The sequence below is a fragment of the Manis javanica genome, chromosome 4, assembly GCF_040802235.1.
Source record: "Manis javanica isolate MJ-LG chromosome 4, MJ_LKY, whole genome shotgun sequence".
NCBI classification, from domain to species: Eukaryota; Metazoa; Chordata; class Mammalia; order Pholidota; family Manidae; genus Manis; species Manis javanica.
Window position 1 is genome coordinate 155,553,568 of NC_133159.1, and position 22,320 is coordinate 155,575,887.

Sequence of the window (22,320 nt, forward strand, 5' to 3'; positions counted from 1 at the left end):
GTTCACAATTCCAAAAAGCTTAAGATCCACTGTTTTAGTGTAAGAAAGGGGAAAACCTATATGCCCTTTTAAAAGACAGCATTTAGTTTTATAGTCTTAAGTTATCTGTTTACAGTAGCCTGAAGGAAAGGCCTGGGATTATGTATTTTCTTTGGAATATTTTCATTATAGCTTGTGCTGGTAAACTGAGAAACAAGAGATTTCTATTTGGAGATAAATTGCCCTGTCAACCCAAGCACTGTCACATCATTTTGAAAAGAAAAAATTCTCTTCCTTTTGCCATATTTGCTTAAGGTAATATAGATATAAAGCGTCAGTAGTCATAATAAAATGTGAAAAATTCTGAAGCTTGAACCATGTAGGTAGGTCTAAGTAATGATTGTAGAGTAAGCATATAGTAGTGACCACTAAACTTAAGGATTATTCATGCCTCTCTCTAACCAAAATTGGGTCTCTAAGACCAGACATGCAGCTGTGTGTCCATGATGTTTCCTCTATCAGTCAGAAAGGACTTCTGAATAGGCTGAATAGTGGTAAAGTTTTGTGGGTAAAATTGTAATATTCCCAGAATATCTCGCCTGGTTTTAGTACATATGCATATCAATAGGAGCTCAAGGGTGGAGAGAAATATGACTTTAGTGTATTTGCATCATTCCTCAGGGGTGGAGAGAAGTTCATCTCCATATCAATGGTAATTACCTGGGTAATGGAGGGCTTATCTGTACCTGAGAGGTGAAGGGGAACACCAGTTTTGCTGCTGCTAGAGCAGGAATGTGAGAAGTCCCCAAACTGCAGTTTGTAAGCAATAAATGGATTTTTAACTTTATTTCTCCCTTTGACTAATTTCGGTTTTTAGAGGTATTGTGTTCCAGGATTTCCTTTCCCCAGACTTAACAGTTTGTAGGTTTTTTTTCAGCTTTATTGAGAAATAATTGACATAATGTACAACATTGTGTAAGCTTAAGGTGTACAGTGTGATGATTTGATATATGTATACTTTTCAAAAATTATTACCACAATAAGGTTAGTTAACACAGCCATCACTTCATGTAATTACAGACTGTGTGTGTGTGTGTGTGTGTGTGTGTATGTCTATGTGGTGAAAACTTCTAAAAGTCTACCCTTAGCAACTTTCAAACATGCAATACAGTAGTACTGTTAACTGTAGTCACTGTGCTGTATATTATATTCACAGAACTTACTTATCTTACAACTGAAGTCTTTACCCTTTGACCACCTTTACCCATTTCACCTTCACCCAGCTCCTGCCCCTGGCAACCACCAATGTAAGTGGTAGAATTTTTTGTTAGGAGTTTAGTAGCATAGCATTTTAAGTGTTAACTTGGTAAACATTTGCTGTATATTCTTTAAGATAGCACTTTATCCATAGCACAAATGGAGCCTAAAATAATTTCTGGTTACTTACCTAGATAAAGCAGGTCAGTTAGCCAAGAGAGCATCATTTTCAAAGCAGGCCAAAAAATAATTACATTTTCGCATTAATTCTTAGTCTTTGTTTAATTTCTACACAAAATGTTGAAATAACTTGCTCAGACTTCATAGCAACATCCTGTTATATAGTTGCTGCTTTTCTTTTCAGTATAACATTTATATCATCTTCTTGTATGTAATTTGTAACCAGTGAACACCCTTGGATGGCAAGGATAGTGTAATACTTAAGCAGTCATATTCCATGTGTCTACCATATAGTTTTTTCAATGAATTAATTAATTCTTTGTATTGGAAACAGCAGCACACAAAAACAAACTAAATTCTCTACCCTCATGGAGCCTACATTCTAGTGAGGCAAGGCAAATGGTAAATAAGTTACTAAAACATATAGTATATTAGATGAGGTAAGTGCTATAGAGAAAAAAAGCAGGAAGGGAAAGTAAGGGATGGGTACTGCACTTTTAAATATGATGGGTAAGGAAAGTTTTAGTAAGAAGGTGACATTTGATCAAAGATGTTAAGGAGGGAGCAAGCCATTTGGATATCTGGAGGAAGAGAATTCCAGGCAGTAGGAAGCAGGTGTAAATGCTTAGATTATAGGAGGAATTGCATGGATGCTTGATCAGTGTGAAGGAGGTGCTGGGGATGGGGAGAAAGAGTCGTACAGGATGATGTCAAATAAGTAAGAAGATGGTGGATTGTGTTGGTCTTGGGAGGCTGTGGTAAGGACTTTGAAAGAATGTCATCAGAGGATTTTGAGCAGAGGAGTAAACTGATCTGACTTACTTTTTAAGGGGTTTAATTACTCTATTTAGATTGCATTGTACAGAGGGGCAAGAGTGGAAGTAAGACTAGTTAGGAGGCTGTTGCTGTTGCATTAACCCAGGCAATAGATAATGGTGGGTACAGACCAGAAAGATGGTGGAGATGATGAAAAATGGTCAGATCTAAAGATAGATTTGCTGATGGATTGCATATGAGGTATTAGAGAAGGAGATGGGTCAAAGTTGACTCCAAAGTTTTGGGCCTGAACAGTTGACCACAGTAATTTAATGAGCTGCGTAAAATGAGGGGGAGCAAGCTTTAACGTGTTAAGGTTAGGATGTTTATTAGACATTCAAATGAAGTTGTCCATTAGGCTGTTGGACATGCAAATATGGAACTCAGGTCTGGGCTAGAGACTCAGCTAGAAATTTGGAGGTTTTCAGCATATAGTTAGTATTTAAAGCCATGAAAATGGATGAGATCACCAGGGATTAAGACTAAACAACAAAGAGAAAAACTTTTCAGGGATTGAACTTGCTGATGTTAAGAAGTTGGGGAGAAGAGGAAGAAGCAACAAAGAAGACCGAGAAGGAGCAGACAGTGAGATAGAAGGAAAACAGAAGAAGTCCTGGAAACCAAATGAGAAAAAATGTTTTAAGGAGGAATTAGTAATCAGTTGTTAAATGATGGTGATATAACAATTAAGATAAAGTCAAAGATTTAATGATTAGATTTAATGATAATCCTTGACAAGAACAGTTTTAGTAGATTAAATTTATTAGTAGAACTATTTCTAGTACATGCTCTTTTTCTTAGGAATTTAAACTCCATGGTTCAGGTAATCTGGAAGATTAGTCTATTAATCAAATAATTATTAAAGAAATATTCACTGATATTCCATCATTCTTTACTTTTCTGTTTTATACATGTTAAGTAAAAATTATGTGAAAAATTGTGTCTTGCACTCAGATAAACATGTAAATATACTAAAGGATTTTATGTGTTTGGAGTAGGATATATGTAGTTCCTTTGCAATTCCTATTATATGGAGTGGAAGCACTTTCATAAACAAATTATCTTGTCAAATTTTCCCTTTTGTATTTGGAACTTTTAAAACTTAATTTTTTAGGAAAACTAAAAATCAGCCTAAGTTCATGATTCTGAGATATTTTAAGTAGTTAATGCCTAATTGTGATTCTTCATACCAAGAAATACAAGAGTTGATAATATTAAAAAATTTCATTTCTTTAATGAAAATAACATATTTTTCTTTATTAGAAATTCATTGAATTTGAAGACTCTCAAGAACAGGAAAAAAAGGATTTACAGACACGAGTGGAATCTTTAGAGTCTCAAACAAGACAACTTGAACTCAAAGCAAAAAACTATGCCGACCAGAGTAAGTAGAAACACCTCTCCTAAGCACACATCAGAGTGGGCTCTTATGGTGCAGTGGCTCCTCCTGACGGTTCACTAGGGCTTCAGATACATCTTGGAATTGTCATCCCTGAGTCAAGAGTGAGACCTGAGAGCTAGGTTTAGTCTTCCTTTGTTCACATTTTCACATGTTACCCATTGCAAGATAAATTCTAACCGAAATAAGCAGGTGACGAGAGGCAACAAAGGGCCAGGCAGTTTATTTGAGCGCAATCCTGGGCGAGGTCCACCAGTCTGTGCTAATACAGGCTGGGGAAGTCGGGCACAACCAGACAGGCGGGGAGTTTTTAAAGAAGGTAGGGGGAGGCAGAGCTTAGATTTACAGTGGCGCAAGGATTGGCTAGCCTAAGGCACATTTTTCAGGTAGGGAGGGGGCAGCAGCCGGGGACTTTGGCACATCATCAGTGTCCGATGTGCTCACCCCTCCCTCTGGTGCCTCCAACCTTACATTCTAGCCTTTTGGTTATAATGGGCGCCATCTCGATCTGGCTACTTCTGACTGAGGAGGGGTGGCACAGGTAGGGTTGAGGTTGGTGGGAGGCCAGAGGAGGCTTAGAGGGAAGGGGTGAGTACTGATGTACCCACATGGTCTTGTTCACTTCTACTGTCTACCTTCTCTGTTGGTGGCCAGAGGTTCTAGCAGATATGTTGTCTTTGTCTCTCAGGACAGATGGATCTAGCATGATCACCTAGGCTTTGCCCCGTGTAGTACTGTAGTCCGGACGATGAGAGACAGACTGAGGCTTGTTCGTAGCAGGCAACCTGGACAAAAGAATGGAAAGATGAGCATTGGGCGGGACAAGGGGGTATCTTTCTTAGGAGTGAGAAGTAAGGTAGGTAGGAGAGGTATCCGGGGGAACTTGAGATAAGAGAGTATAAGCACTGGGGGTGACTGGGTGAAGAGTGACTACAGCTTTGTTGATTATCTGCAGGTCTTGAACAAGCTGGTAGGCCCCCGATGGCTTCTTGACTGGAGGGATTGGAGTGTTCAGGGAGAATTAGTTGGTACCAGAAGCCTTTGGGAAAGAAGATGGTTAATGATAGGTAGGATGCCCTTGCGATGGGCTTGGAAAATAGGAAATTGGGGTCTAGAAGGAGAGGAGGATGGGTCTTTGAGGTGGATGAGGACTGGAGCATGATGGGTCAACACTACAGGAGTAGAGGTGTCTCAGACTATCGAGTTAATGCCGGTCGACGGTACAGGAGGGTCTGTGGAGGGTTCAGGGCTACAACTTATATTGGCTAAGATGATGAGTGAGCTCGGTTGACGATGACTGAAAGGCAGGGAGATAGAGGCACCAAGCTTGGAGAGGAAATCTCTCCCTAACAAAGGGAAGGGACAGGATGGAATGACTAGAAATGAGTGGGTAAGAGGATGGCTCTCAAACATGTAGCCTACTGGACCTGTCTCTAGAGGCTTAGAGGGGGTTCCCGTGACACCCACGACCGAGACCTGGGAAGGATGTAAATGCCCGTGAAAGGAAGGTAAAACAGAGTAGGCAGCCTCTGTGTCTACTAAAAACGAGATGGACTTACCTGCTACCCACAGCGTGGCCCTGGGCTCGGCAAGGGTGATAGGGGTGTTCGAGTTTAGGCATCGGCTTAGCAGGTCTGGAGGGGAGTCCCTCAGGGGGGCCTGCCTCCCACGAGACTCTGTTACCAAAGGATGACCTTCCCCAACTGGGCACTCTACTTTCAAATGACTTCTCTTACCACAAAATGGGCAGGTTTTAGTCGGCTTGTTTGTTGGGTTGGGGCATCTCTTTGCCCAATGGTCTTCTTGGCCACACCGGAAGCAGGGTCCCGGAGGCTCACGAGCTCCGGACCAGTCTTTGGTGTGATGAGACTCCTGTCCTGTTGGCTGCAGGGCTGCCGCGAAGGATTGGTTTTGGGACACTGTCCTCCTCTCATGTTCTTTATTATGGGTATTAAAGACTTTAAAGGCCATGATTACCAGGTCAAGGAGTGGAGTCTGGGGTCTCTCTTTTGCCTTTTTAATTTACGTCTTATGTAACTAATACTTGCTCTGGTGAAATCTAGTTCTTTACTAGTTTATGAGTAATAAAACGGTGACTATAAATGACAAAAGACTTACAAATGACAATGGTTAAAGATCTGATGAGAGCTTACTGTAAGACAGTCGAGATAAGGAAATTTGGATATTTTTCTAACACAGAACATTCAATAACAAAGTTTAGCATTATTCTCTTTGACTTACTTTTTAGGTAATTTAGCAGGTAATTTTATATCAGATAAATAAGCCAAATTGGCTAAATACTTTCTCTAATGAGAAAAAATTCCTCTGACATGTTCCAGGGGCCCTCTGGAAAATATCAGAGTTAACTAGATGTAAAAGCACCTTTTTGAATTTGAGTTTGGGAAGCTGTTAAAGTTTTTTTTTTTTTAAGGTATTTGTCTAAATAGAATCATAAGTTACTATGAAACAATACTTATCTATTTAACTAGAATGACAATAAAAGATTTTAAAGGCAAATACAGAAGGTTACACAGTTATTAGCAAAGCTTAGCTTTTAGTGTTTTCATATTAAGATCTTATTATCTTAAATATTCAGACAACTCATTGAGACTTTAAGCATGAGAAACTGTTTTGATAAAACAATTAGAGAACTCTGCAATCTTTCAACATTGAGAGCAGACTAACAGTTAAGAAAACTTTGTCTTTTTAACTGAAAACAAAATTCAAATTTTGCTGTGTACTTGATACTGAGATTCATTTGCTTTAATTTTATATAGCATGACCATATCAATTCTTCCACAAACTTTCTACTTCCTTTTATATTGTGTTCTCTCTCTTTAAATACATAGCTGTACTTTAGAACAATTACTTTCTTTTACCCTCAACAAAATGAATTTCTATTCTTTATACTTTCTCTTATTAAAACATACATCCTTTTACCAAGTAGAGAGGTTTTCTTCTTTAAATAGCTTTAATTAGACTTTAAAACTATTAGGAACTTTAATTTTCAGTGAACACTGACAAGTGAGCTATTGTAAACTATTGCACTAGCATTCTTTAGATTAACAAATTCATGAACACACTTTATGATTCCTGACACCATGTGCTTTACAGCATAATCTCTAAGCACAAAATATGTCTACTTAACTTAGCAAAACTCTAAGATTTTAGGTCACCACAAAAATTTTCAGGCTGCAGGCAGGCACACACACTGCAATACACAATCACTAAGATATTTACTTGCTACGCCTAGCTCACCGACCCCCAACAACCATGCCAGACCACTTTCAAAACCGTGGGTGTGTGGTGTAGGGTCGGGAGAGAAAGGAGGCAGGTCTGTGCTGGGAGGAGTCTTGTCTGTGGCTTCCAGAACCGGAGGGCGGGAGCAGCATGTTCTGGTGGGGGAAGAGGGCAGTGAAGGCGGAAGGAGAGGGGGAGGGGTGGTGCAGCCACCAGAAGAGGAGAGGAGCAGGAAGAATGTAGGACTTTAAGATGGCAGCAACACGGGGGAGGACAAAGAACTTAAAGATGGTGGCAGAGAGGGGTGGGGGTAGCGAGCTGAGAGAGGTGGGAAACCAAGGTTCTCCGGCGGATCTGAAAAGGAAGAAGGACTGGGCAGAGTAAGAGGCTGACAATCTTTAACTGGAGATCGAGCCAGGAGAACCTGAGTCGTTGAACACTTAACATAAAGGTCTGGGCGGGAGTGCAAAATCCAAAAAGCCTGCACATATGGGATTTCACCCTACTTTCCGCTCTGGTGGCAATAATTAGTCAAGTCAGTGAGGAGGCCAAAATCGAAAGGTCCCTCAGGGAGCCAGCGAGATCGATTGTCCAAGGGATACTGAGGCCCAGCCTCAGAGCAAAGAAAGACTAGCTTCCATTTGCGAACTTCCTGGGACAAACATAGAGTAGCCAAATTAGAAATGAGACACTGCGGCGGGGTCTGAGCCTCTGCTTTCGAGGGCTGGTTCCCCATGTCTGCGCCACTCCCCAACTAATCCTGCTGAGAGGAGTGCCCAGCATCCCAAGTGCGCCAAGTCAGGGGAGACAGCCTGGGAGCCTGGGTGAGGGACATCTCCTCCACCACAGGGCCAGGGGTGGGCCAGATGCCCGCAGCGGATGGGCTGGATGCCCAAGGGGCCGGATGCCCCAACCTGGATGTAGCTACAATTTTGAACGGACCCGGTGAAAATGGGTTAGGAAGGGAAACAGTCTGGGGGAAACTGAGGGACTCACTGGAAAATAGTCCACGCAGTGGAGAGCAGGCTGAGGTCCCGGGTTGGGGAAGGAGGGGGCAGGGCTGCCGATGGCCAGTCGGGGCCCCTTGCTCAATTTCCTTCCTGGGTTTTGGCACCAAATGTAAGATAAATTCTAACCAAAAAAAGCAGGCGAGGAGAGGCAACAAAGGGCCAGGCAGTTTATTTGAGCGCAGTCCCGGGTGAGGTTCACCAGTCTGTGCTAATAGAGGCTGGGGAAATCGCGCACAACCAGACAGGCGGGGAGTTTTTAAAGAAGGTAGGGGGAGGCAGAGCTTAGATTTACAGCAGCGCAAGGATTGGCTAGCCTAAGGCACATTTTTCAGGTTGTGAGGGGGCAGCAGCCGGGGACTTTGGCATGTCATCAGTGTCTGACGTGCTCACCCCTCCCTCCGGTGCCTCCAACCTTACACCTGTAGCTACAGAGAAGACTAAGTCAGAGTTATCTATAAGACTTTTTCTGCATTTCAGTTCTCAGATTTGTTTGTAGTTAACCTTATGCTCTATCCATTGTGCAGGATTCTGTGCATGTAGATCACTTCTTCTAATTTTGATCAGCCACTCAAAGTTCCATTGGTTCCTGTGTTGCTTCGAGATTTAAAAATGTAAGAAAAACTCCCTAACTTTGAAGTATGTATAAAGAAATTACTGAACTCTCTTTTTCATTCCTTTTTAGTGGAAAACTGAGGGCAGTTAGGGAAACAGAATATCATTTTTCACTTCCTTTTTAATATAATTCCACTTATCATTCTTGATTTTAAAATAATTATTATTTCAAACCCCAAGGATGAATTCCCCTTTTTGACTAATAAAAGTGGACCTAATTAAGTAGAAATTGGAAAAAGAAATAGGGAAAACTTTGTGGCCTCTTTTCTTTTTTTTTTCCTAATTCATTTTTTATTTAACTATCATTGATATAGAATCTTACATTGGTATCAAGTGTACTACACAGTGGTTGAACAGTTACCCGTATTATTAAATCCTTACCCCCACTAGTGCAGTCACTATCTTATCTGTCAACATAGGAAGATGTTATAGAATCATTGACTGTATTCTCCATGCTGTACTACTATCCCCATGACCAACTTATATTATGATTGAGAATTTTTGTGCCCCTTTATCCTACCCTAACCCCTCCCCCATGGTAACCACTAGTCACTTCTCTTTTATTTTTTTTCTATTTCTTGGCTTTTAATGGCACTCCTCTGATCCCCCCAAAATGGGGGAACACCCACACCTTAAAGGGATGGTAGAACAGTCCATTCCCAGGATCAGAGAGAAATGCAAAAATGGGGTCACCTGGATTGTTTTCTGCCATGAATGTTGCCAGTCTGTACCCATACCCCTTGTTTCTCTACTTTTGGTTATGAATGTTGGGGTTACCACTGCATTTAGGGGAATACTGTGTTCTTTGCTTTCCTGATATCTTGTTCTGAGATACTTCAGTTCAGTCTTTCAACCAAGAAAATAGACTTGTGGTGTTTCTTCTGTTGAACTTTTAACAGTCTCTTTAGTAAATACAGGTAGTTGAGTAATTGTTTTAAAAGCTCAACAGATGACAGGTTTCTTTTCTAGAAATAAGGCATTTCTTGACAACTTTATCATGTATAACAGATCTTTTGTTTTTTTTCTTTTTGTTCTTCCAAGCTTCTGGTTAGAGAAAAAGGAAAAAAAATGTGTCTAAATTCCATCAGTGTTAATTCCCTGTGGCAGAGATGAAGAAAAATACTATAATAGTTCAAAAAATAATAATACTAAAAGCTCTCTACACAAGACTAAATGTAAAAGTGTACATAGTTGTAAAAAAAAGGAGTTTTTAAACAAGTTTATTTTCTATGCACTTAAAATTTAAATGATAGAGGTTAATTAATAAATATGTCAAGTTTATTGCTGCACAAGGTTGTTGGACTTCCTTCTGGCTCTGACAAGCATAGAGAAATGGGGTGGGGTGGTGTGGCTTGTGACCTAATTCCAAAGTGCCTTCCACAATACTTTATTTTATTTTATTTTTTATTTTTACTTACTTTATTGGTGTACAGTCTTGTTTTAGTTCAAGTATATGCAGCAGTGATTCAACAGTTGCCCAAATTATTAAATCCTCACCCTACTAGTACAGCTGTCTGTCAACGTAGGAAGATGTTACCATTGGCTATATTCTCCATGCTGTACTACTGTCCCTGTGATCAAGCTATATTATGATTGAGAATTTTTGTGCCCCTTTATCTGCCTCACCCTCCCCAACCACCCACCAACTGACCCCCCCATGGTAAACTTCTTAGTGTCTGTGAGTCTACTGCTGTTTTGTTCTTTCTGTTTTGCTTTCTGTTTATATTCCACAGATAAGTGAAATCATATGGTATTTGTCTTTCTCTTACTGGTTTATTTCACTGAGCGCAATACCCTCTAGATCCATCCGTGTTGTTGCAAATGGCAGTATTTCTTTTCTTTCTATGGCTCAGTAATATTCCATTGTGTATATGTACCACATCTTCTTCATTCATCTACTGATGGACACTTAGGTTGCTTCCATATCTTGGCTATTGTAAATAATGTAGCAGTAAACATAGGGGTGCATATATCTGTTCAAATCAGTGATTTTGTTTTCTTCAGGTAAATTTCTAGAAGTGGAGTTAGTGGATTGAATGATATTTCTTTTTTTTGTTTTTTGAGGAACTTCCATACTGCTTTCCACAGCTGTTGCCCAATTTATATTGCCACCAAAAGTGCAAGACTGTTCCCATTTCTGCACATCCTCACCAACACTTGATATTTTTTTGTCTTTTGGATAGAGGCCATTCTCACTGGTGTGAGGTGATAATCTCATTGAAGTTTTGATTTGCATTTCCCTGATGATTAGCAATGTGGAGTGTCTTTTCATGTGCCTGTTGGCCATCTGTATTTCTTCTTTTGAGAAGTATCTGCTCATGTCCTCCGTCCATTTTTAAATTGGGTTATTTCTCTTTTTTTGGTGTTAAGGCATATGAGTTCTGTATGCATTTTGGATGTTAACTCCTTATTGGATAAATCATTTACAAATACATTCTCTCATGCTGTAGGTTGCCTTTCTGTTCTGTTGATATCCTTTGCTGTACAGAGCTTTTTTGTTTGATATAGTCCCACATGTTGATTTTTGATATTGTTTCCCTTGCCTAGGGAGATGTGTCCAGGAAAACATTGCTCATACTTATGTTCAAGAGATTTTTGCCTATGTTTTCTTATAAGAGTTTTATGGTTTCATGTATTAACATTAAGGTCTTCGATCCATTTCAGGTTTACTTGTGTGTGTGGAGTTAGACAGTAATCCAGTTTCATTGTCTTGCATATAGCTATCCAGTTTTTCCAACACCAGTTATTGAAGAGTGTCATTTCCCCATTGTATACCCATGGCTCCTTTATTGGATATTAACTGGCCATATATGTTTGGGTTTATATCTGGGCTCTCTATTCTGGTCCATTGTTCTATGGGTCTGTTCTTGTACCAGTACCATACTGTTTTGATTACTGTAGCTTTGCAGTAGATCTTGAAGTCAGGGCGTATAATCCCCCCAGCTTTGTTCTTCTTTTTGATGATTGTTTTGGCTATTTGGGGTCTTCTGTGGTTCCATATGAATTTTAGAACTATTTGTGCTAGTTCACTGAAAAGTGCTGTTGGTATTTTGATAGTGATTGCATTGAATCTGTAATCTGCTTTGGGCAGGATGACTTCATGGCCTGTTCTCATGTTTAATTCAGGCATAGCTCTCCAGTTTTCCCTCCCAGCATTGCAAACTTTCAGAATCCTAGGAAACAAGAGCTGGCCAGTAGTTATTCTTCTTACAACACCCATTAGAGATACATAGTGACACCTGCTCTTAAGGGACTGGCATTGATGATGGAAAACATTCATTACCAGGCTTCAGAGTGTGCACGTTAACTGACTGTTCCTTCCAGTTCTCTGAAAGAACTTACTTGAGCTAAACCTAGATCACTGGTCAATCTGGAGTTCAAGCATTGTAGAATTCAACGAGAAATCCCATGGCTATTAAGTAGATGTCATAGATGGGAACCAGTGGATGCTTGGTAACAGAAGCCAACTCGAGTGAAACAAAATGGGCCATGTGTCTCATCTTTATACCTTTAGGCTTGTAGATAACTAGAGTGCTGTAGCCTTCCTTTGTTAATTGAGCCCATCAAGTGACTTCTTCTGTGTGCAGCTGTAGCAATCTTGAGGTCCTGCATGATGGACTTCTCAATATATACGCTAACAAATATATTACTGGAGTCACATTACTATGAGTATCACTCATCTATGGAAACAGTCTTGTAGCAGTTGCAAGGTTTTGGTACATTTCAAGAGTTGAGCATTCCCTATTCAAAGAAAAAGAAAAATTAGTTTTGGAGATGATATTTTAATCCTAACTTGATTGTATTTTCATATCAGGGATTATATGGTTTTAGAGCTGAACACTAAAGATACTGTTGACAGAACCAACCTCTCATTGTTCTACCTATTAACTTTTTCTCTTGATTTCTGAAGAGCACCAAATTTTTGATAAGGAAATTTTCTTTTGACTTAGGAACTCCTTGGCAGAGTCCTTTGATGTATTAGGTAACTGATTCTATGATAAGGGAAATATTAAAGAAAAAATTACTTGTATTCAAAATTGCATTTTTGATATCAAAGTACCTTAAAACATCTCATACATTCAAAGGAGATACTATTGTTTTTTCCAAAAAAATAAATAAATGAATTACTGATTTTTTTCACATACACTTTATCCCTCCTTACTAAACTTAAAAATCCTGCTTCCTGTTCCTTTCTAGTAAATGTAACAAAATACAGTAGTCTCTTAATTAAGATTTGTCATCCAGTCAAGTAAGTCATGTCCAGTTCTTTTTGGAATTGACATGTTCTGTGGTATCCACCCTCTCATTCCTCTCTCAGATGTACTCATTACTATGTTTTCCATCTTAATACAAAGTAATTTTAAAGAATAAGGTATCGTTTAAAAATGATTGATAATTCTCTAGGGAAGAGTTGAGGAAATTATTCACTAAGTAATGGATATAGTCTTAAGTGAAATTTGATCTGAAAATTTTAGTTTTGTTATTAATATACTGACCTACCAGGAATTTCTCCTTTGGGAAGTTGCTATACTATTTTGAAATAAAGTTTGGTGTCTAAATAGTTAAAGAACTTAAAACTGTGGTTAATCAAAATTGACCATTCAGGTGCACAAAGCTAATAACACTAAATCTCATGGTCCATAAACTGAGGCTATTAAGAATATTTATTTATTTATCTCTCCATTTATCTATCTATCTATCTTTATTTATTTATTATATATGTATGTATGTATGTATCATTAATCTGCAGTTACATGAGGAAAGTTATGCCTACTAGACTCCCCCCATCACCAAGTCCCCCACCACATACCCTGTTACAGTCACTGTCCATCAGCATAGTAAGATGCTGTAGAATCACTACTTGTCTTCTCTGTGTTGAACAGCCCTCGCTGTGCCTCCCTCCCACATTATACATGCTAATCATAATGCCCTCTTTCTTCCCCCTCCTCCCCTTATCCCTCCCTTCCTAACCATCCTGCCCACTCCCTTTCCCTTTGGTAACTGTTAGTCCATTCTTGGGTTCTGTGAGTCTGCTGCTGCTTTTGCTCCTTCAGTTTTTTTCTTTGTTCTTATACTCCACAGATGAGTGAAATCATTTGATACTTGTCTTTCTCCACCTGGCTTATTTCACTGAGCATAATACCCTCTAACTCCATCCATGTTGTTGCAAATGGTAGGATTTGTTTGTTATGGATGAATAGTATTCCATTGTGTATATGTACCACATCTTCTTTATCCATTCATCTACTGATGGGCACTTAGGTTGCTTCCACTTCTTGGCTATTGTAAAAAGTGCTGCGATAAACATAGGGGTGCATATATCTTTTTGAATCTGAGAAGTTGAATTCTTTGGGTAAATTCCAAGGAGTGGGATTCCCAGGTCAAATGGTATTTCTATTTTTAGTTTTTTGAGGAACCTCCGTATCGCTTTCCACAGTGGTTGAACTAGCTTACATTCCCACCAGCAGTGTAGGAGGATTCCCCTTTCTCGCATCCTCGTCAGCAGCATTTGTTGTTCTTAATCTTTTCGATGCTGGGAATCCTTACTGGTGTGAGGTGATATCTCATTGTGGTTTTAATTTGCATTTCCCTGATAATTAGTGATGTGGAGCATCTTTTCATGTGCCTGTTGGCCATCTGAATTTCTTCTTTGGAGAAGCATCGGTTCATATCCTCTGCTCATTTTTTTAATCAGGTTATTTGCTTTCTGGGTCTTAAGGCATGTGAGTTCTTTATATATTTTGAACGTTAACCCCTTGTTGGATATGTCATTTACAAATATATTCTCCCATACTGTAGGATGCCTATTTGTTCTGAAAAGCCCCTTATTTTTTAAGAAAGTGGTGGTAGGTGGTAATCTTAAGGATCATCAGTACCCTATTGTTTTGAAAAACCAGAACTGGGAGTATATATTTTTTTTAATGAAAACAAATGTAAATGGATGTATGTCAGAGTATATTTGTTCTTTTTCTATACTAGAAACAGAATATCCAGATAATTTAAAAATAATTCTATTAATTTTTGTTTTTTAATGAGTTTTAAAAAATTTTTTATTAAGGTATTATTGACATGCACTCTTATGAAGGTTTCACATGAAAAAACAATGTGGTTACTACATTCACCCATATTATCAAGTCCCCACCCATACCCCAATGCAGTCACTGTCCATCAGTGTAGTAAGATGCCATAGTTCACTCTTTGCCTTCCCTGTGCTACACTGTTTTCCCTGTGATCCCCCACACTATGTGTACTAAACATAATACAATCCCCTTCTCCCTCCCTCCCCACCGCCCTCCCACACCCCTCCCCTTTGGTAACCACTAGTCCCTTCTTGGAGTCCGAGAGTCTGCTCCTATTTTGTTTGCTTCATTGTTATACTCCACAAATGAGGGAAATCATTTGGCACTTGTCTTTCTCTGCCTGGCTTATTTCATTGAACATAATATCTTCCAGCTACATCCATGTTGTTACAAATGGTAGGATTTGTTTGTTTCTTATGGATGAATAGTATTCCATTGTGTATATGTACCACATCTTTATCCATTCATCTACTGATGGGCACTTAGGTTGCTTCCATATCTTGGCTATTGTAAATAGCGCTGCCATAAACATCAGGGTGCATATGTCTTTTTGAGTCTGAAAAGTTGAATTCTTTTGGTAAATTCCAAGGAGTGGGATTCCCAGGTCAAATGGCATTTCTATTTTTAGTTTTTTGAGGAACCTCCATATTGCTTTCCACAGTGGTTGAACTAGCTTATATTCCCACCAGCAGTGTAGGAAGGTTCCTCTTTCTTTAATGAGTATTTTTTAAATTGTTGTTATGACCCAACATTTGTTGTTGCTTTTGTTTTTTTAACTTACTAAATGTTTTAAGTGTTCATAACATCTGTTTTTAAATAAGCACCTAAGGCCACAGAAATTATTTGATTATGATACCTATAGTAGAAGGATAGATATAATTTTTTCTGTTTGTGCTCTTTTTTGAGTGCTATATGATAACAGTATCTTGTCTAATTTCCATTTTTTTATTTGTATAGTACTTTACTGTCTCTTATTTTAAGAGACTTAGCTCTGATTGACGTGTTTTATGGCACATATCCATTTAAAAAGTAGCCACAGTAAAAGTCCATGTTCTGCTTTGTAAACTACTTCCTTGAAGAAGGGAAATTTTGGTTGTAGTTAACTTGCTATTTGAGAGACAAGATAATGTCAGAGACTTGAAACTGAATTAAAGGATACACTTTACAGCTTTTGATAATGGGAACTATGTCAGGTTGTGGTATGATTTCACAATGGGAGAAGTTGTATCTATGAAAATATTGTTACAATTTTGTGGTCACGTTTGATTTTGAAGATTTCTTGTTGCTCCCTTCAAAATTTGACTACCTAAGACACGTTTTTGGTTTTTCCAACATGAATACGGCATTTCAACAATGCTGTATGTTATTTCTTATCTGGCGGTAACAATAACATCCTTGGTAGTTAACATTTTGTGAAACTTAAGGAAGACTCTAAAGTATATGTGGAATGGAATAAGGAAGTTGTGGACTGAGAAAGGCATATTGGTGCCTTTCAGTTATGTAAGGAGTCTACAGTTAACCTTGCTATGGTGTGTCAGTAATGGCTTCTTTGTCAGAAAATATTTATATTTATTAGTTCTGTTGTGTATTGAGTAATTCTCTCTTGTAAGCCAAATATTATCTTGAATGAGTCAAGTACATAGATATTTTAATACAGTTAAAAATATTAAAATACTACTATATGCCTAGCATTCAGCCTACGTATTCTTCTACCATACCAGAAGAACATGGTGTGTTAATTACAGTCAAAGGAATCATAGTTTTGTTGGGGGGAGAGTTGTTTATGACCTTTTAGTCTTTTTTCAATATATACCATGTTTTTATATCATTGTAGATAGAGTGTACATATAATTTTGTATCTTTTTCTTAACATTATCAAAAATATTTTCCTTGTATAATCTTTAATTATTATTATTTTTTGAAGTATCATTGATATGCAATTTTATCAAATATAGAACAGTGGTTCAACAGTTATCCATATTATTAAATCCCCACCCCCTCTAGTGCAATTATTATCTATCAACATAGTAAGATGTTACAGAATCATTGACTGTGTTCTCCATGCTGTACTACTATCCCCATGAGCAATTTATAATATGATTGACAATTTTTGTGCCCCTTTATCCCCCTCACCCTCCCTATAATTATTTTCTTAAGTATCTGCCTACATCTATCGTCTAGAAGCTGTGCCATCTATTAACAATTCTTATTTTCCTTGAGGAACTATGCTTTCTCTTTTTCTCCAAATCATTTAATGACCATTTTGTTTCTTTGCCTTGGCTACTCAGAAACGCAAAAAAACTTAGAAGTGCAACCATAATGACTGGTTTGGGCCTTACCTGGTTGGCATATTTAAATTGTCTTCCTTGATCACATTTTATACATATATATAATAATTGTTAAATATATTCTTATAAGCTATCTCAAATCCTCTGTGGAATGAAGTGAATCAAGGTAAAAATAAAGGTAAATTTTTAAAAACCCAAAAATTTATTCTGCTGGCTGTTTGGACATTTTTTCCCAATGTTGTGAATCATAATGCAGTGGGTATTTTTCACATTACAGATTTTTCTCCCTTTTGATCATTTTTTAGAACGTATTTAAGGAAGTGGACAAGGAATATGAACATATTAATCTTTCTTGGTATATAATTTGTTTAATCAGTTTTTAATGTGAATAGAATTGGAGAAGTAAAGTTTAGTAGCATATTTCATTTTGTTTACCATAACTTATGAATTTGAATCATTTTTTATAACATTAGCATGAAGAGCTGATACAGAACCACTTGCTATTGGATTTTCTCTTGGGAAAATTCTGTTGCCTTCAATCCCCTTTCCTTGAGTTTGTAATAGATGACTTTTCCCTTGAATTGTGGGGAAGATGGCAGATTTTGTTGACAGTAATATTAAGCTACTTAAAGATTCTTTTCTGATTCTGCCCTTCCTTCCTTTGAATAAAAATCCATTTTTAAAAATTAAATGAACTTAATGACATTTGTGGTAGAACCTTATACTCTGACCCTTTAACCCTTTCCGTCCTCCATATAACATTCATTTGCTTTTTAAGTTTAGTATCAAGATTGTCATCTAATACCTCCAAGCCTTTACCTTGAATCATTGGAAGGAAAATACTTCTTTCTTTTTTGGTCATAAAAGTTAGCATACCACTAGATGGAAAGTATGGTAGTGTAATCATTAACTTAGTTTTATTTTAAAGGAATAAATGTCTTAAAACAAACTTCAAATTTGGTGATTATTTACAGGCAAAGTGTCAGTGATGTGGTTGATAAATTGAGAATTTTCATAACACGAAAGAAAAATAAACCATTTTGAAATTACCAGGTATAGTTTCATACCATAGTTAACAGTTGAAAGGGCCTGAGTATTTTGTCACTTTTTTAAATCACTTAAAAAAAATACCTTCAGGGCAGTAAAAAGCTCTATCAGCCCCTTTGTTGTGCTTTAGAAGTGGCAATGAATGTTAATATTCTGAAAATTTGGGTAATACTTTAATAGGTGGCTTTTTAAGTTTTAATTTTATCTTGTTAATTCTTGTATATTATTTTTAGAATTAAGTAGATAACTGATTGTATTTTCATTGGAAGCATATTTTTAAATAAGACAGTTTTAACAGTTTCAGATTCATAAGTCATGATTTTTAAAAATGGCAAAATGAAATTCACTATACAGAAAGTTAAAGTTCTAGTCCATTCAACTCAAATATAATTCTTTGCAATATCAAGAATATCTGCATATTTAATAAACTTTATGTAAGGGTTTCTTTTTTCAGAGTCTATATATGAGATGGAAAGAAGAAAGTTAGGCAGAAGATAATCTATGCAAACGCTAACATTGTATTACTTCTGCTTCATTAGGTAACAGCCTATGTCCTCTTCATATCTGTTCTATGTTTTAGTGTCTGTATTTGGATACTTTCATTTCTGTAGTTGGTGTTGTCTGTTGAGGACTTAAAGCTGTAATACCAGTTCACATCTAGAACTAAAGTTTTAATAGAAAATTTTATGAGTAAGGGTTAAAAGAATTATGGAGATTTAGCTTAGAGAACAGAATAAAGATGAATGATTTAATTCTCTTTTAAACATGAAAGGATGGGTAAGGAAGATACCAAGTTGTTTTTCTGTGATTTTGGAAGATTAGAGAAAATGAATTTGCTGGTTTTAGATGGTCATGATATTGTCCATGAAGGTGAGAGAGAGGAATATGTGCTGAGGGAAAGCATGGACCCTCCCTCCATAGAGACTTGAGATAGTAGAGTAGTCGGCGTTCTGTCGTGGATGGCTTAGTATCTTCAAGACAGTGACTAGGTCAGACCTTACAACTGGGGATTCTTTTAAGTTTTCCTACCTTTTTTTAAAGGATATGATCATTGATTCATGAGAATACTTCAGCATTTCATATTTTGTCATTGATTAATAATATATATCTGTAAAAATCTTTCGAAATTTAGAGACATGGTGAAGGATTTAGTTGGCAGAGGAGAGGTTTTAATACTGCTTTGATGTGGTAGTCTGAAATATGTTTGATCTCAAGTCAGCATTTGATTCTTGACTACCTGTTAAGACTTTTGATCCTAAATTGCTCAAAGAAAAGCTTCCGAAAGACCAATGTCAATCTTCTGAGGCCAAGTAATAGTTGGATTATCTGCCTTCCAGGAATAGTAAGAACTGATGATTCCTTTTGAGAAGGCAAATGAGTTGGATATGGCGTGCTAGCAGGTCTGTTTCTCTTTCTTCCCCCCATAGGCCTATCAGCAGTCTGATGGGGCAGAAGACAACAGAGATGGAAGGTGTTCCAAACTTGGCAAAGGCCATCAATCTAAGGAGGTAAGCTCTGATTTTGAGCAGGCAGAGCAGGTGGCTCTTCCTGCCTTAATCATATCCTCTTGCTATTTGGAAAGATGGATAGAAAGAGCCATTAGCTATTACAAGGGGAAGATTTTGATTTAGTCTTTTGATTCTTCTCTTTCTTGTCCTTTCCCCCCTTTTTCTTTTTAGATGCCTTGATATTTTTTTTCTCCCCAGAATATTAGCAGTTAAAAAAAAAAGGCAGATTAGTTACCTGTTGTTTTGGCATAGGGAAAAAAAGAACAAAATCTTGTTTCTTTCTAGTTAATCTTAGACTGTGGCTAGTTTGATGAATAAAATGATAACGTTTTAAGGTTTTTTTTCCTGACATAATTTTGAGGTTTGGGTTCAGATGGGAAGTATTAAACAAGAAATCATCTCTTACTACATTTCAGGTCTAATCAATGACGTAGGCATAGGTTAGCTTCCTGTACTGGAGGCTTTCAGGAGTGTCCGCCGTCCCTGCCCAGATGGGCCTTTCTTTCCTGCTTTCCCCTTCCCTTCTACTTCCCTTTTCTTTTCCCTTTATTGAGTGGCATTCAAGACTTGGAAGAGATGGCTCTTCCCAGCATTTAAAGGTATTTCTTAGTTAAACACTATACATCTCATGTGACTTAGGCCTTGAGAAAATGAAATCCAATGACTATGTTGTGCTGACTAGTTTTTAGTATTTTCAGAAAAGAGTGAGAAGTTCTGAGTTTATATTATATGATCTTGGAGGTTAACTTAAATATCTAAAAAGATAATATTGTTATTTAGAACCACAGTACAGGTAAAGAAAACATGAAATTCAGAAAGTCATGGGCAGTTTCTGTCAAGGCACCTGCTGGAGGTATTAGATTGGAGAAAATAATCAACAGAAAATCATCCAGAATAAAAAAGACATAAACTATTTTTAAATAATCATTGGGGTAATGATCATTTAGAATGCCTTTTTGGAGGACTTAATCCATGTTTATAAGCTAATGTATGAATTAAAGTAACTCTAGTTGCTGTAGCAAATAAGTCAGAAAAAACATGTATAATGACTCAAATGTTATTTCTTGTTGAAGTAAAGTTTAAGATGGAATTTCTAACAGGTGGGTAGCTCCTGTGGAGAAAGAAGGTCTTTCCAACTTGAAGTTCCAAGTGTGTCATACTCACCTGTATCAAGTTGGAGGAAGGGGAAAGGGAACGGATGTTTGTGTGGGAAGTTCTTATTGGGCCAGACCCAGGAGTGGTGCACATACCTTTTGCTTCTACTTCATTGGCTGTAACTCAGAAACTAACTATAGAGTCTGGGATATGTACTCTAGCTATGTGTCTTAGGAAAAATAGGAAACTGCTTTGGTTAATATCTGGTCAGTCTTTGCCTTAGTAGGTGGTATATGATTTTGCTCAAGTGTTGAAGCAAGGGAGTAAATATACCTAAAGCTTACTAACCAGCTGCCTATTCTGTCTACTGTGAATTATCTGAGAGAGAAAAGATGAGGAAATTTTAATGAAATCAGCATTTACAATTTGTGCTCTTTATAATCTGAATTTTAAATAACTTCAAGGTTGCTCTGGATTAATTTTTATTTCCATTTAAAAACTCTTCATTGCATATTCATTCATTCAACAAATATTTAGTAAGTTTTGATATTTTCTTTTTGTTCCCTTATCTTTTGACCTCCCATCTTTTCCTTTTAAAAAATAGGTTACTATTACATTTAAGATGTAATTTTCTGATGCTTGTGTTAGGGGATAGGTTTTGAATGACACTCCTCCCTCCAAAATATAATTGACATGCCATAAAACCCACCATTTTAGAGTGTACAATTACGTGGATTTTAGTATACACACGAGGTCATGCAACCACCACCACTATCTAATTCCAGAACATTTTCATTATTCCAAAAAGAAACCCCATACCTGTCAGCACTCATTTCTCATTTCCTACTTCCCCGTAGCTCCTGGCAACCACTAATTTATTTTCTGTCTCTATAGATTTCCCTATTCTGGACATTTCATATAAATTGAATTTTATAATACATGGTCTTTTCTGACTGGCTCTTTCACTTAGCGTAAGGTTCATCCATGTTGCATCATATATCAGTACTTATTCCTTTTTAGAGCAGAGTAACATTCCATTATATTGGTATATTACATTTTGTGACCACTCCCTCCCACAACCCTGCTCCCCTTTAATTACCTATATATACAGCTAGTCTCAGAACTAGAAACATCCCAAACTCTAAATTGGCTGCCTGAAAGCGTATATAGTTTTACAGAGTTGAACATAATGAACAACCACTTTGGGAAGATATCCCTTGGTTTTCTAAGTGGCATCTTGTCTTGTTTAGTTCTAAATTCATAAATGGGAAAATAAGAATATTTGAACCATCTTTGCAGTGCTATGGTTGTCTGTTAGTAATAGGTAAAATATTCTTGTTTTAATTTGTATAATTAGTTATCAAAGATACATCTGCATATAACTATACAAAATAACAAACCTGTTTCATTTTAATGAGCTAGAGAAAGAAGTCATTTAAGGGCCTTCAGTGACTGGTGAATAGGCTATAATTTATTCATATAATAGAGTAGAAAGGAGGATGGATTGGATAATACTTATACTAGAGGATGTGATTGTCATTTCTACAGATTCAAATCTTATGTAGGTAGATATTTTAACCATAAGATAATTTGCCTACTTTTATTTTAAAATTTGGGGTGGATAGAATGTTTTAATAGCTATGACCAATGAATTACCAGATAACACCCAGGGATGATTACTTAACATAGTCCCTTAGATCACATGAACAAAAAAATGTTTTAAGAAGGTAGTAAAGATAAAGGTGTTGAAACTTCCTTTTCAGATGGAAGTCAATTTCTGAATCATTGGTTAGGTTTTGCTAACAAGAT

The 22,320-nt window shown here is 37.3% G+C and overlaps 1 protein-coding gene across 3 annotated transcripts in view; it reads left to right on the forward strand.

Moving 5' to 3' along the window:
- Window positions 1–22,320, forward strand: part of SPAG9 (sperm associated antigen 9) — a 163,842-nt gene that overhangs the window by 37,631 nt on the left and 103,891 nt on the right. For 2 of the 3 annotated variants that reach the window (XM_036999026.2, XM_036999029.2), the window contains exon 2: window positions 3,496–3,616. In XM_036999026.2, coding sequence (XP_036854921.1) covers window positions 3,496–3,616 — 121 coding nt within the window. Of the gene's footprint in view, window positions 1–3,495; window positions 3,617–19,335; window positions 19,417–22,320 lie in introns of those variants that run through there. The other variant, XM_073235428.1, reaches the window with a different exon arrangement.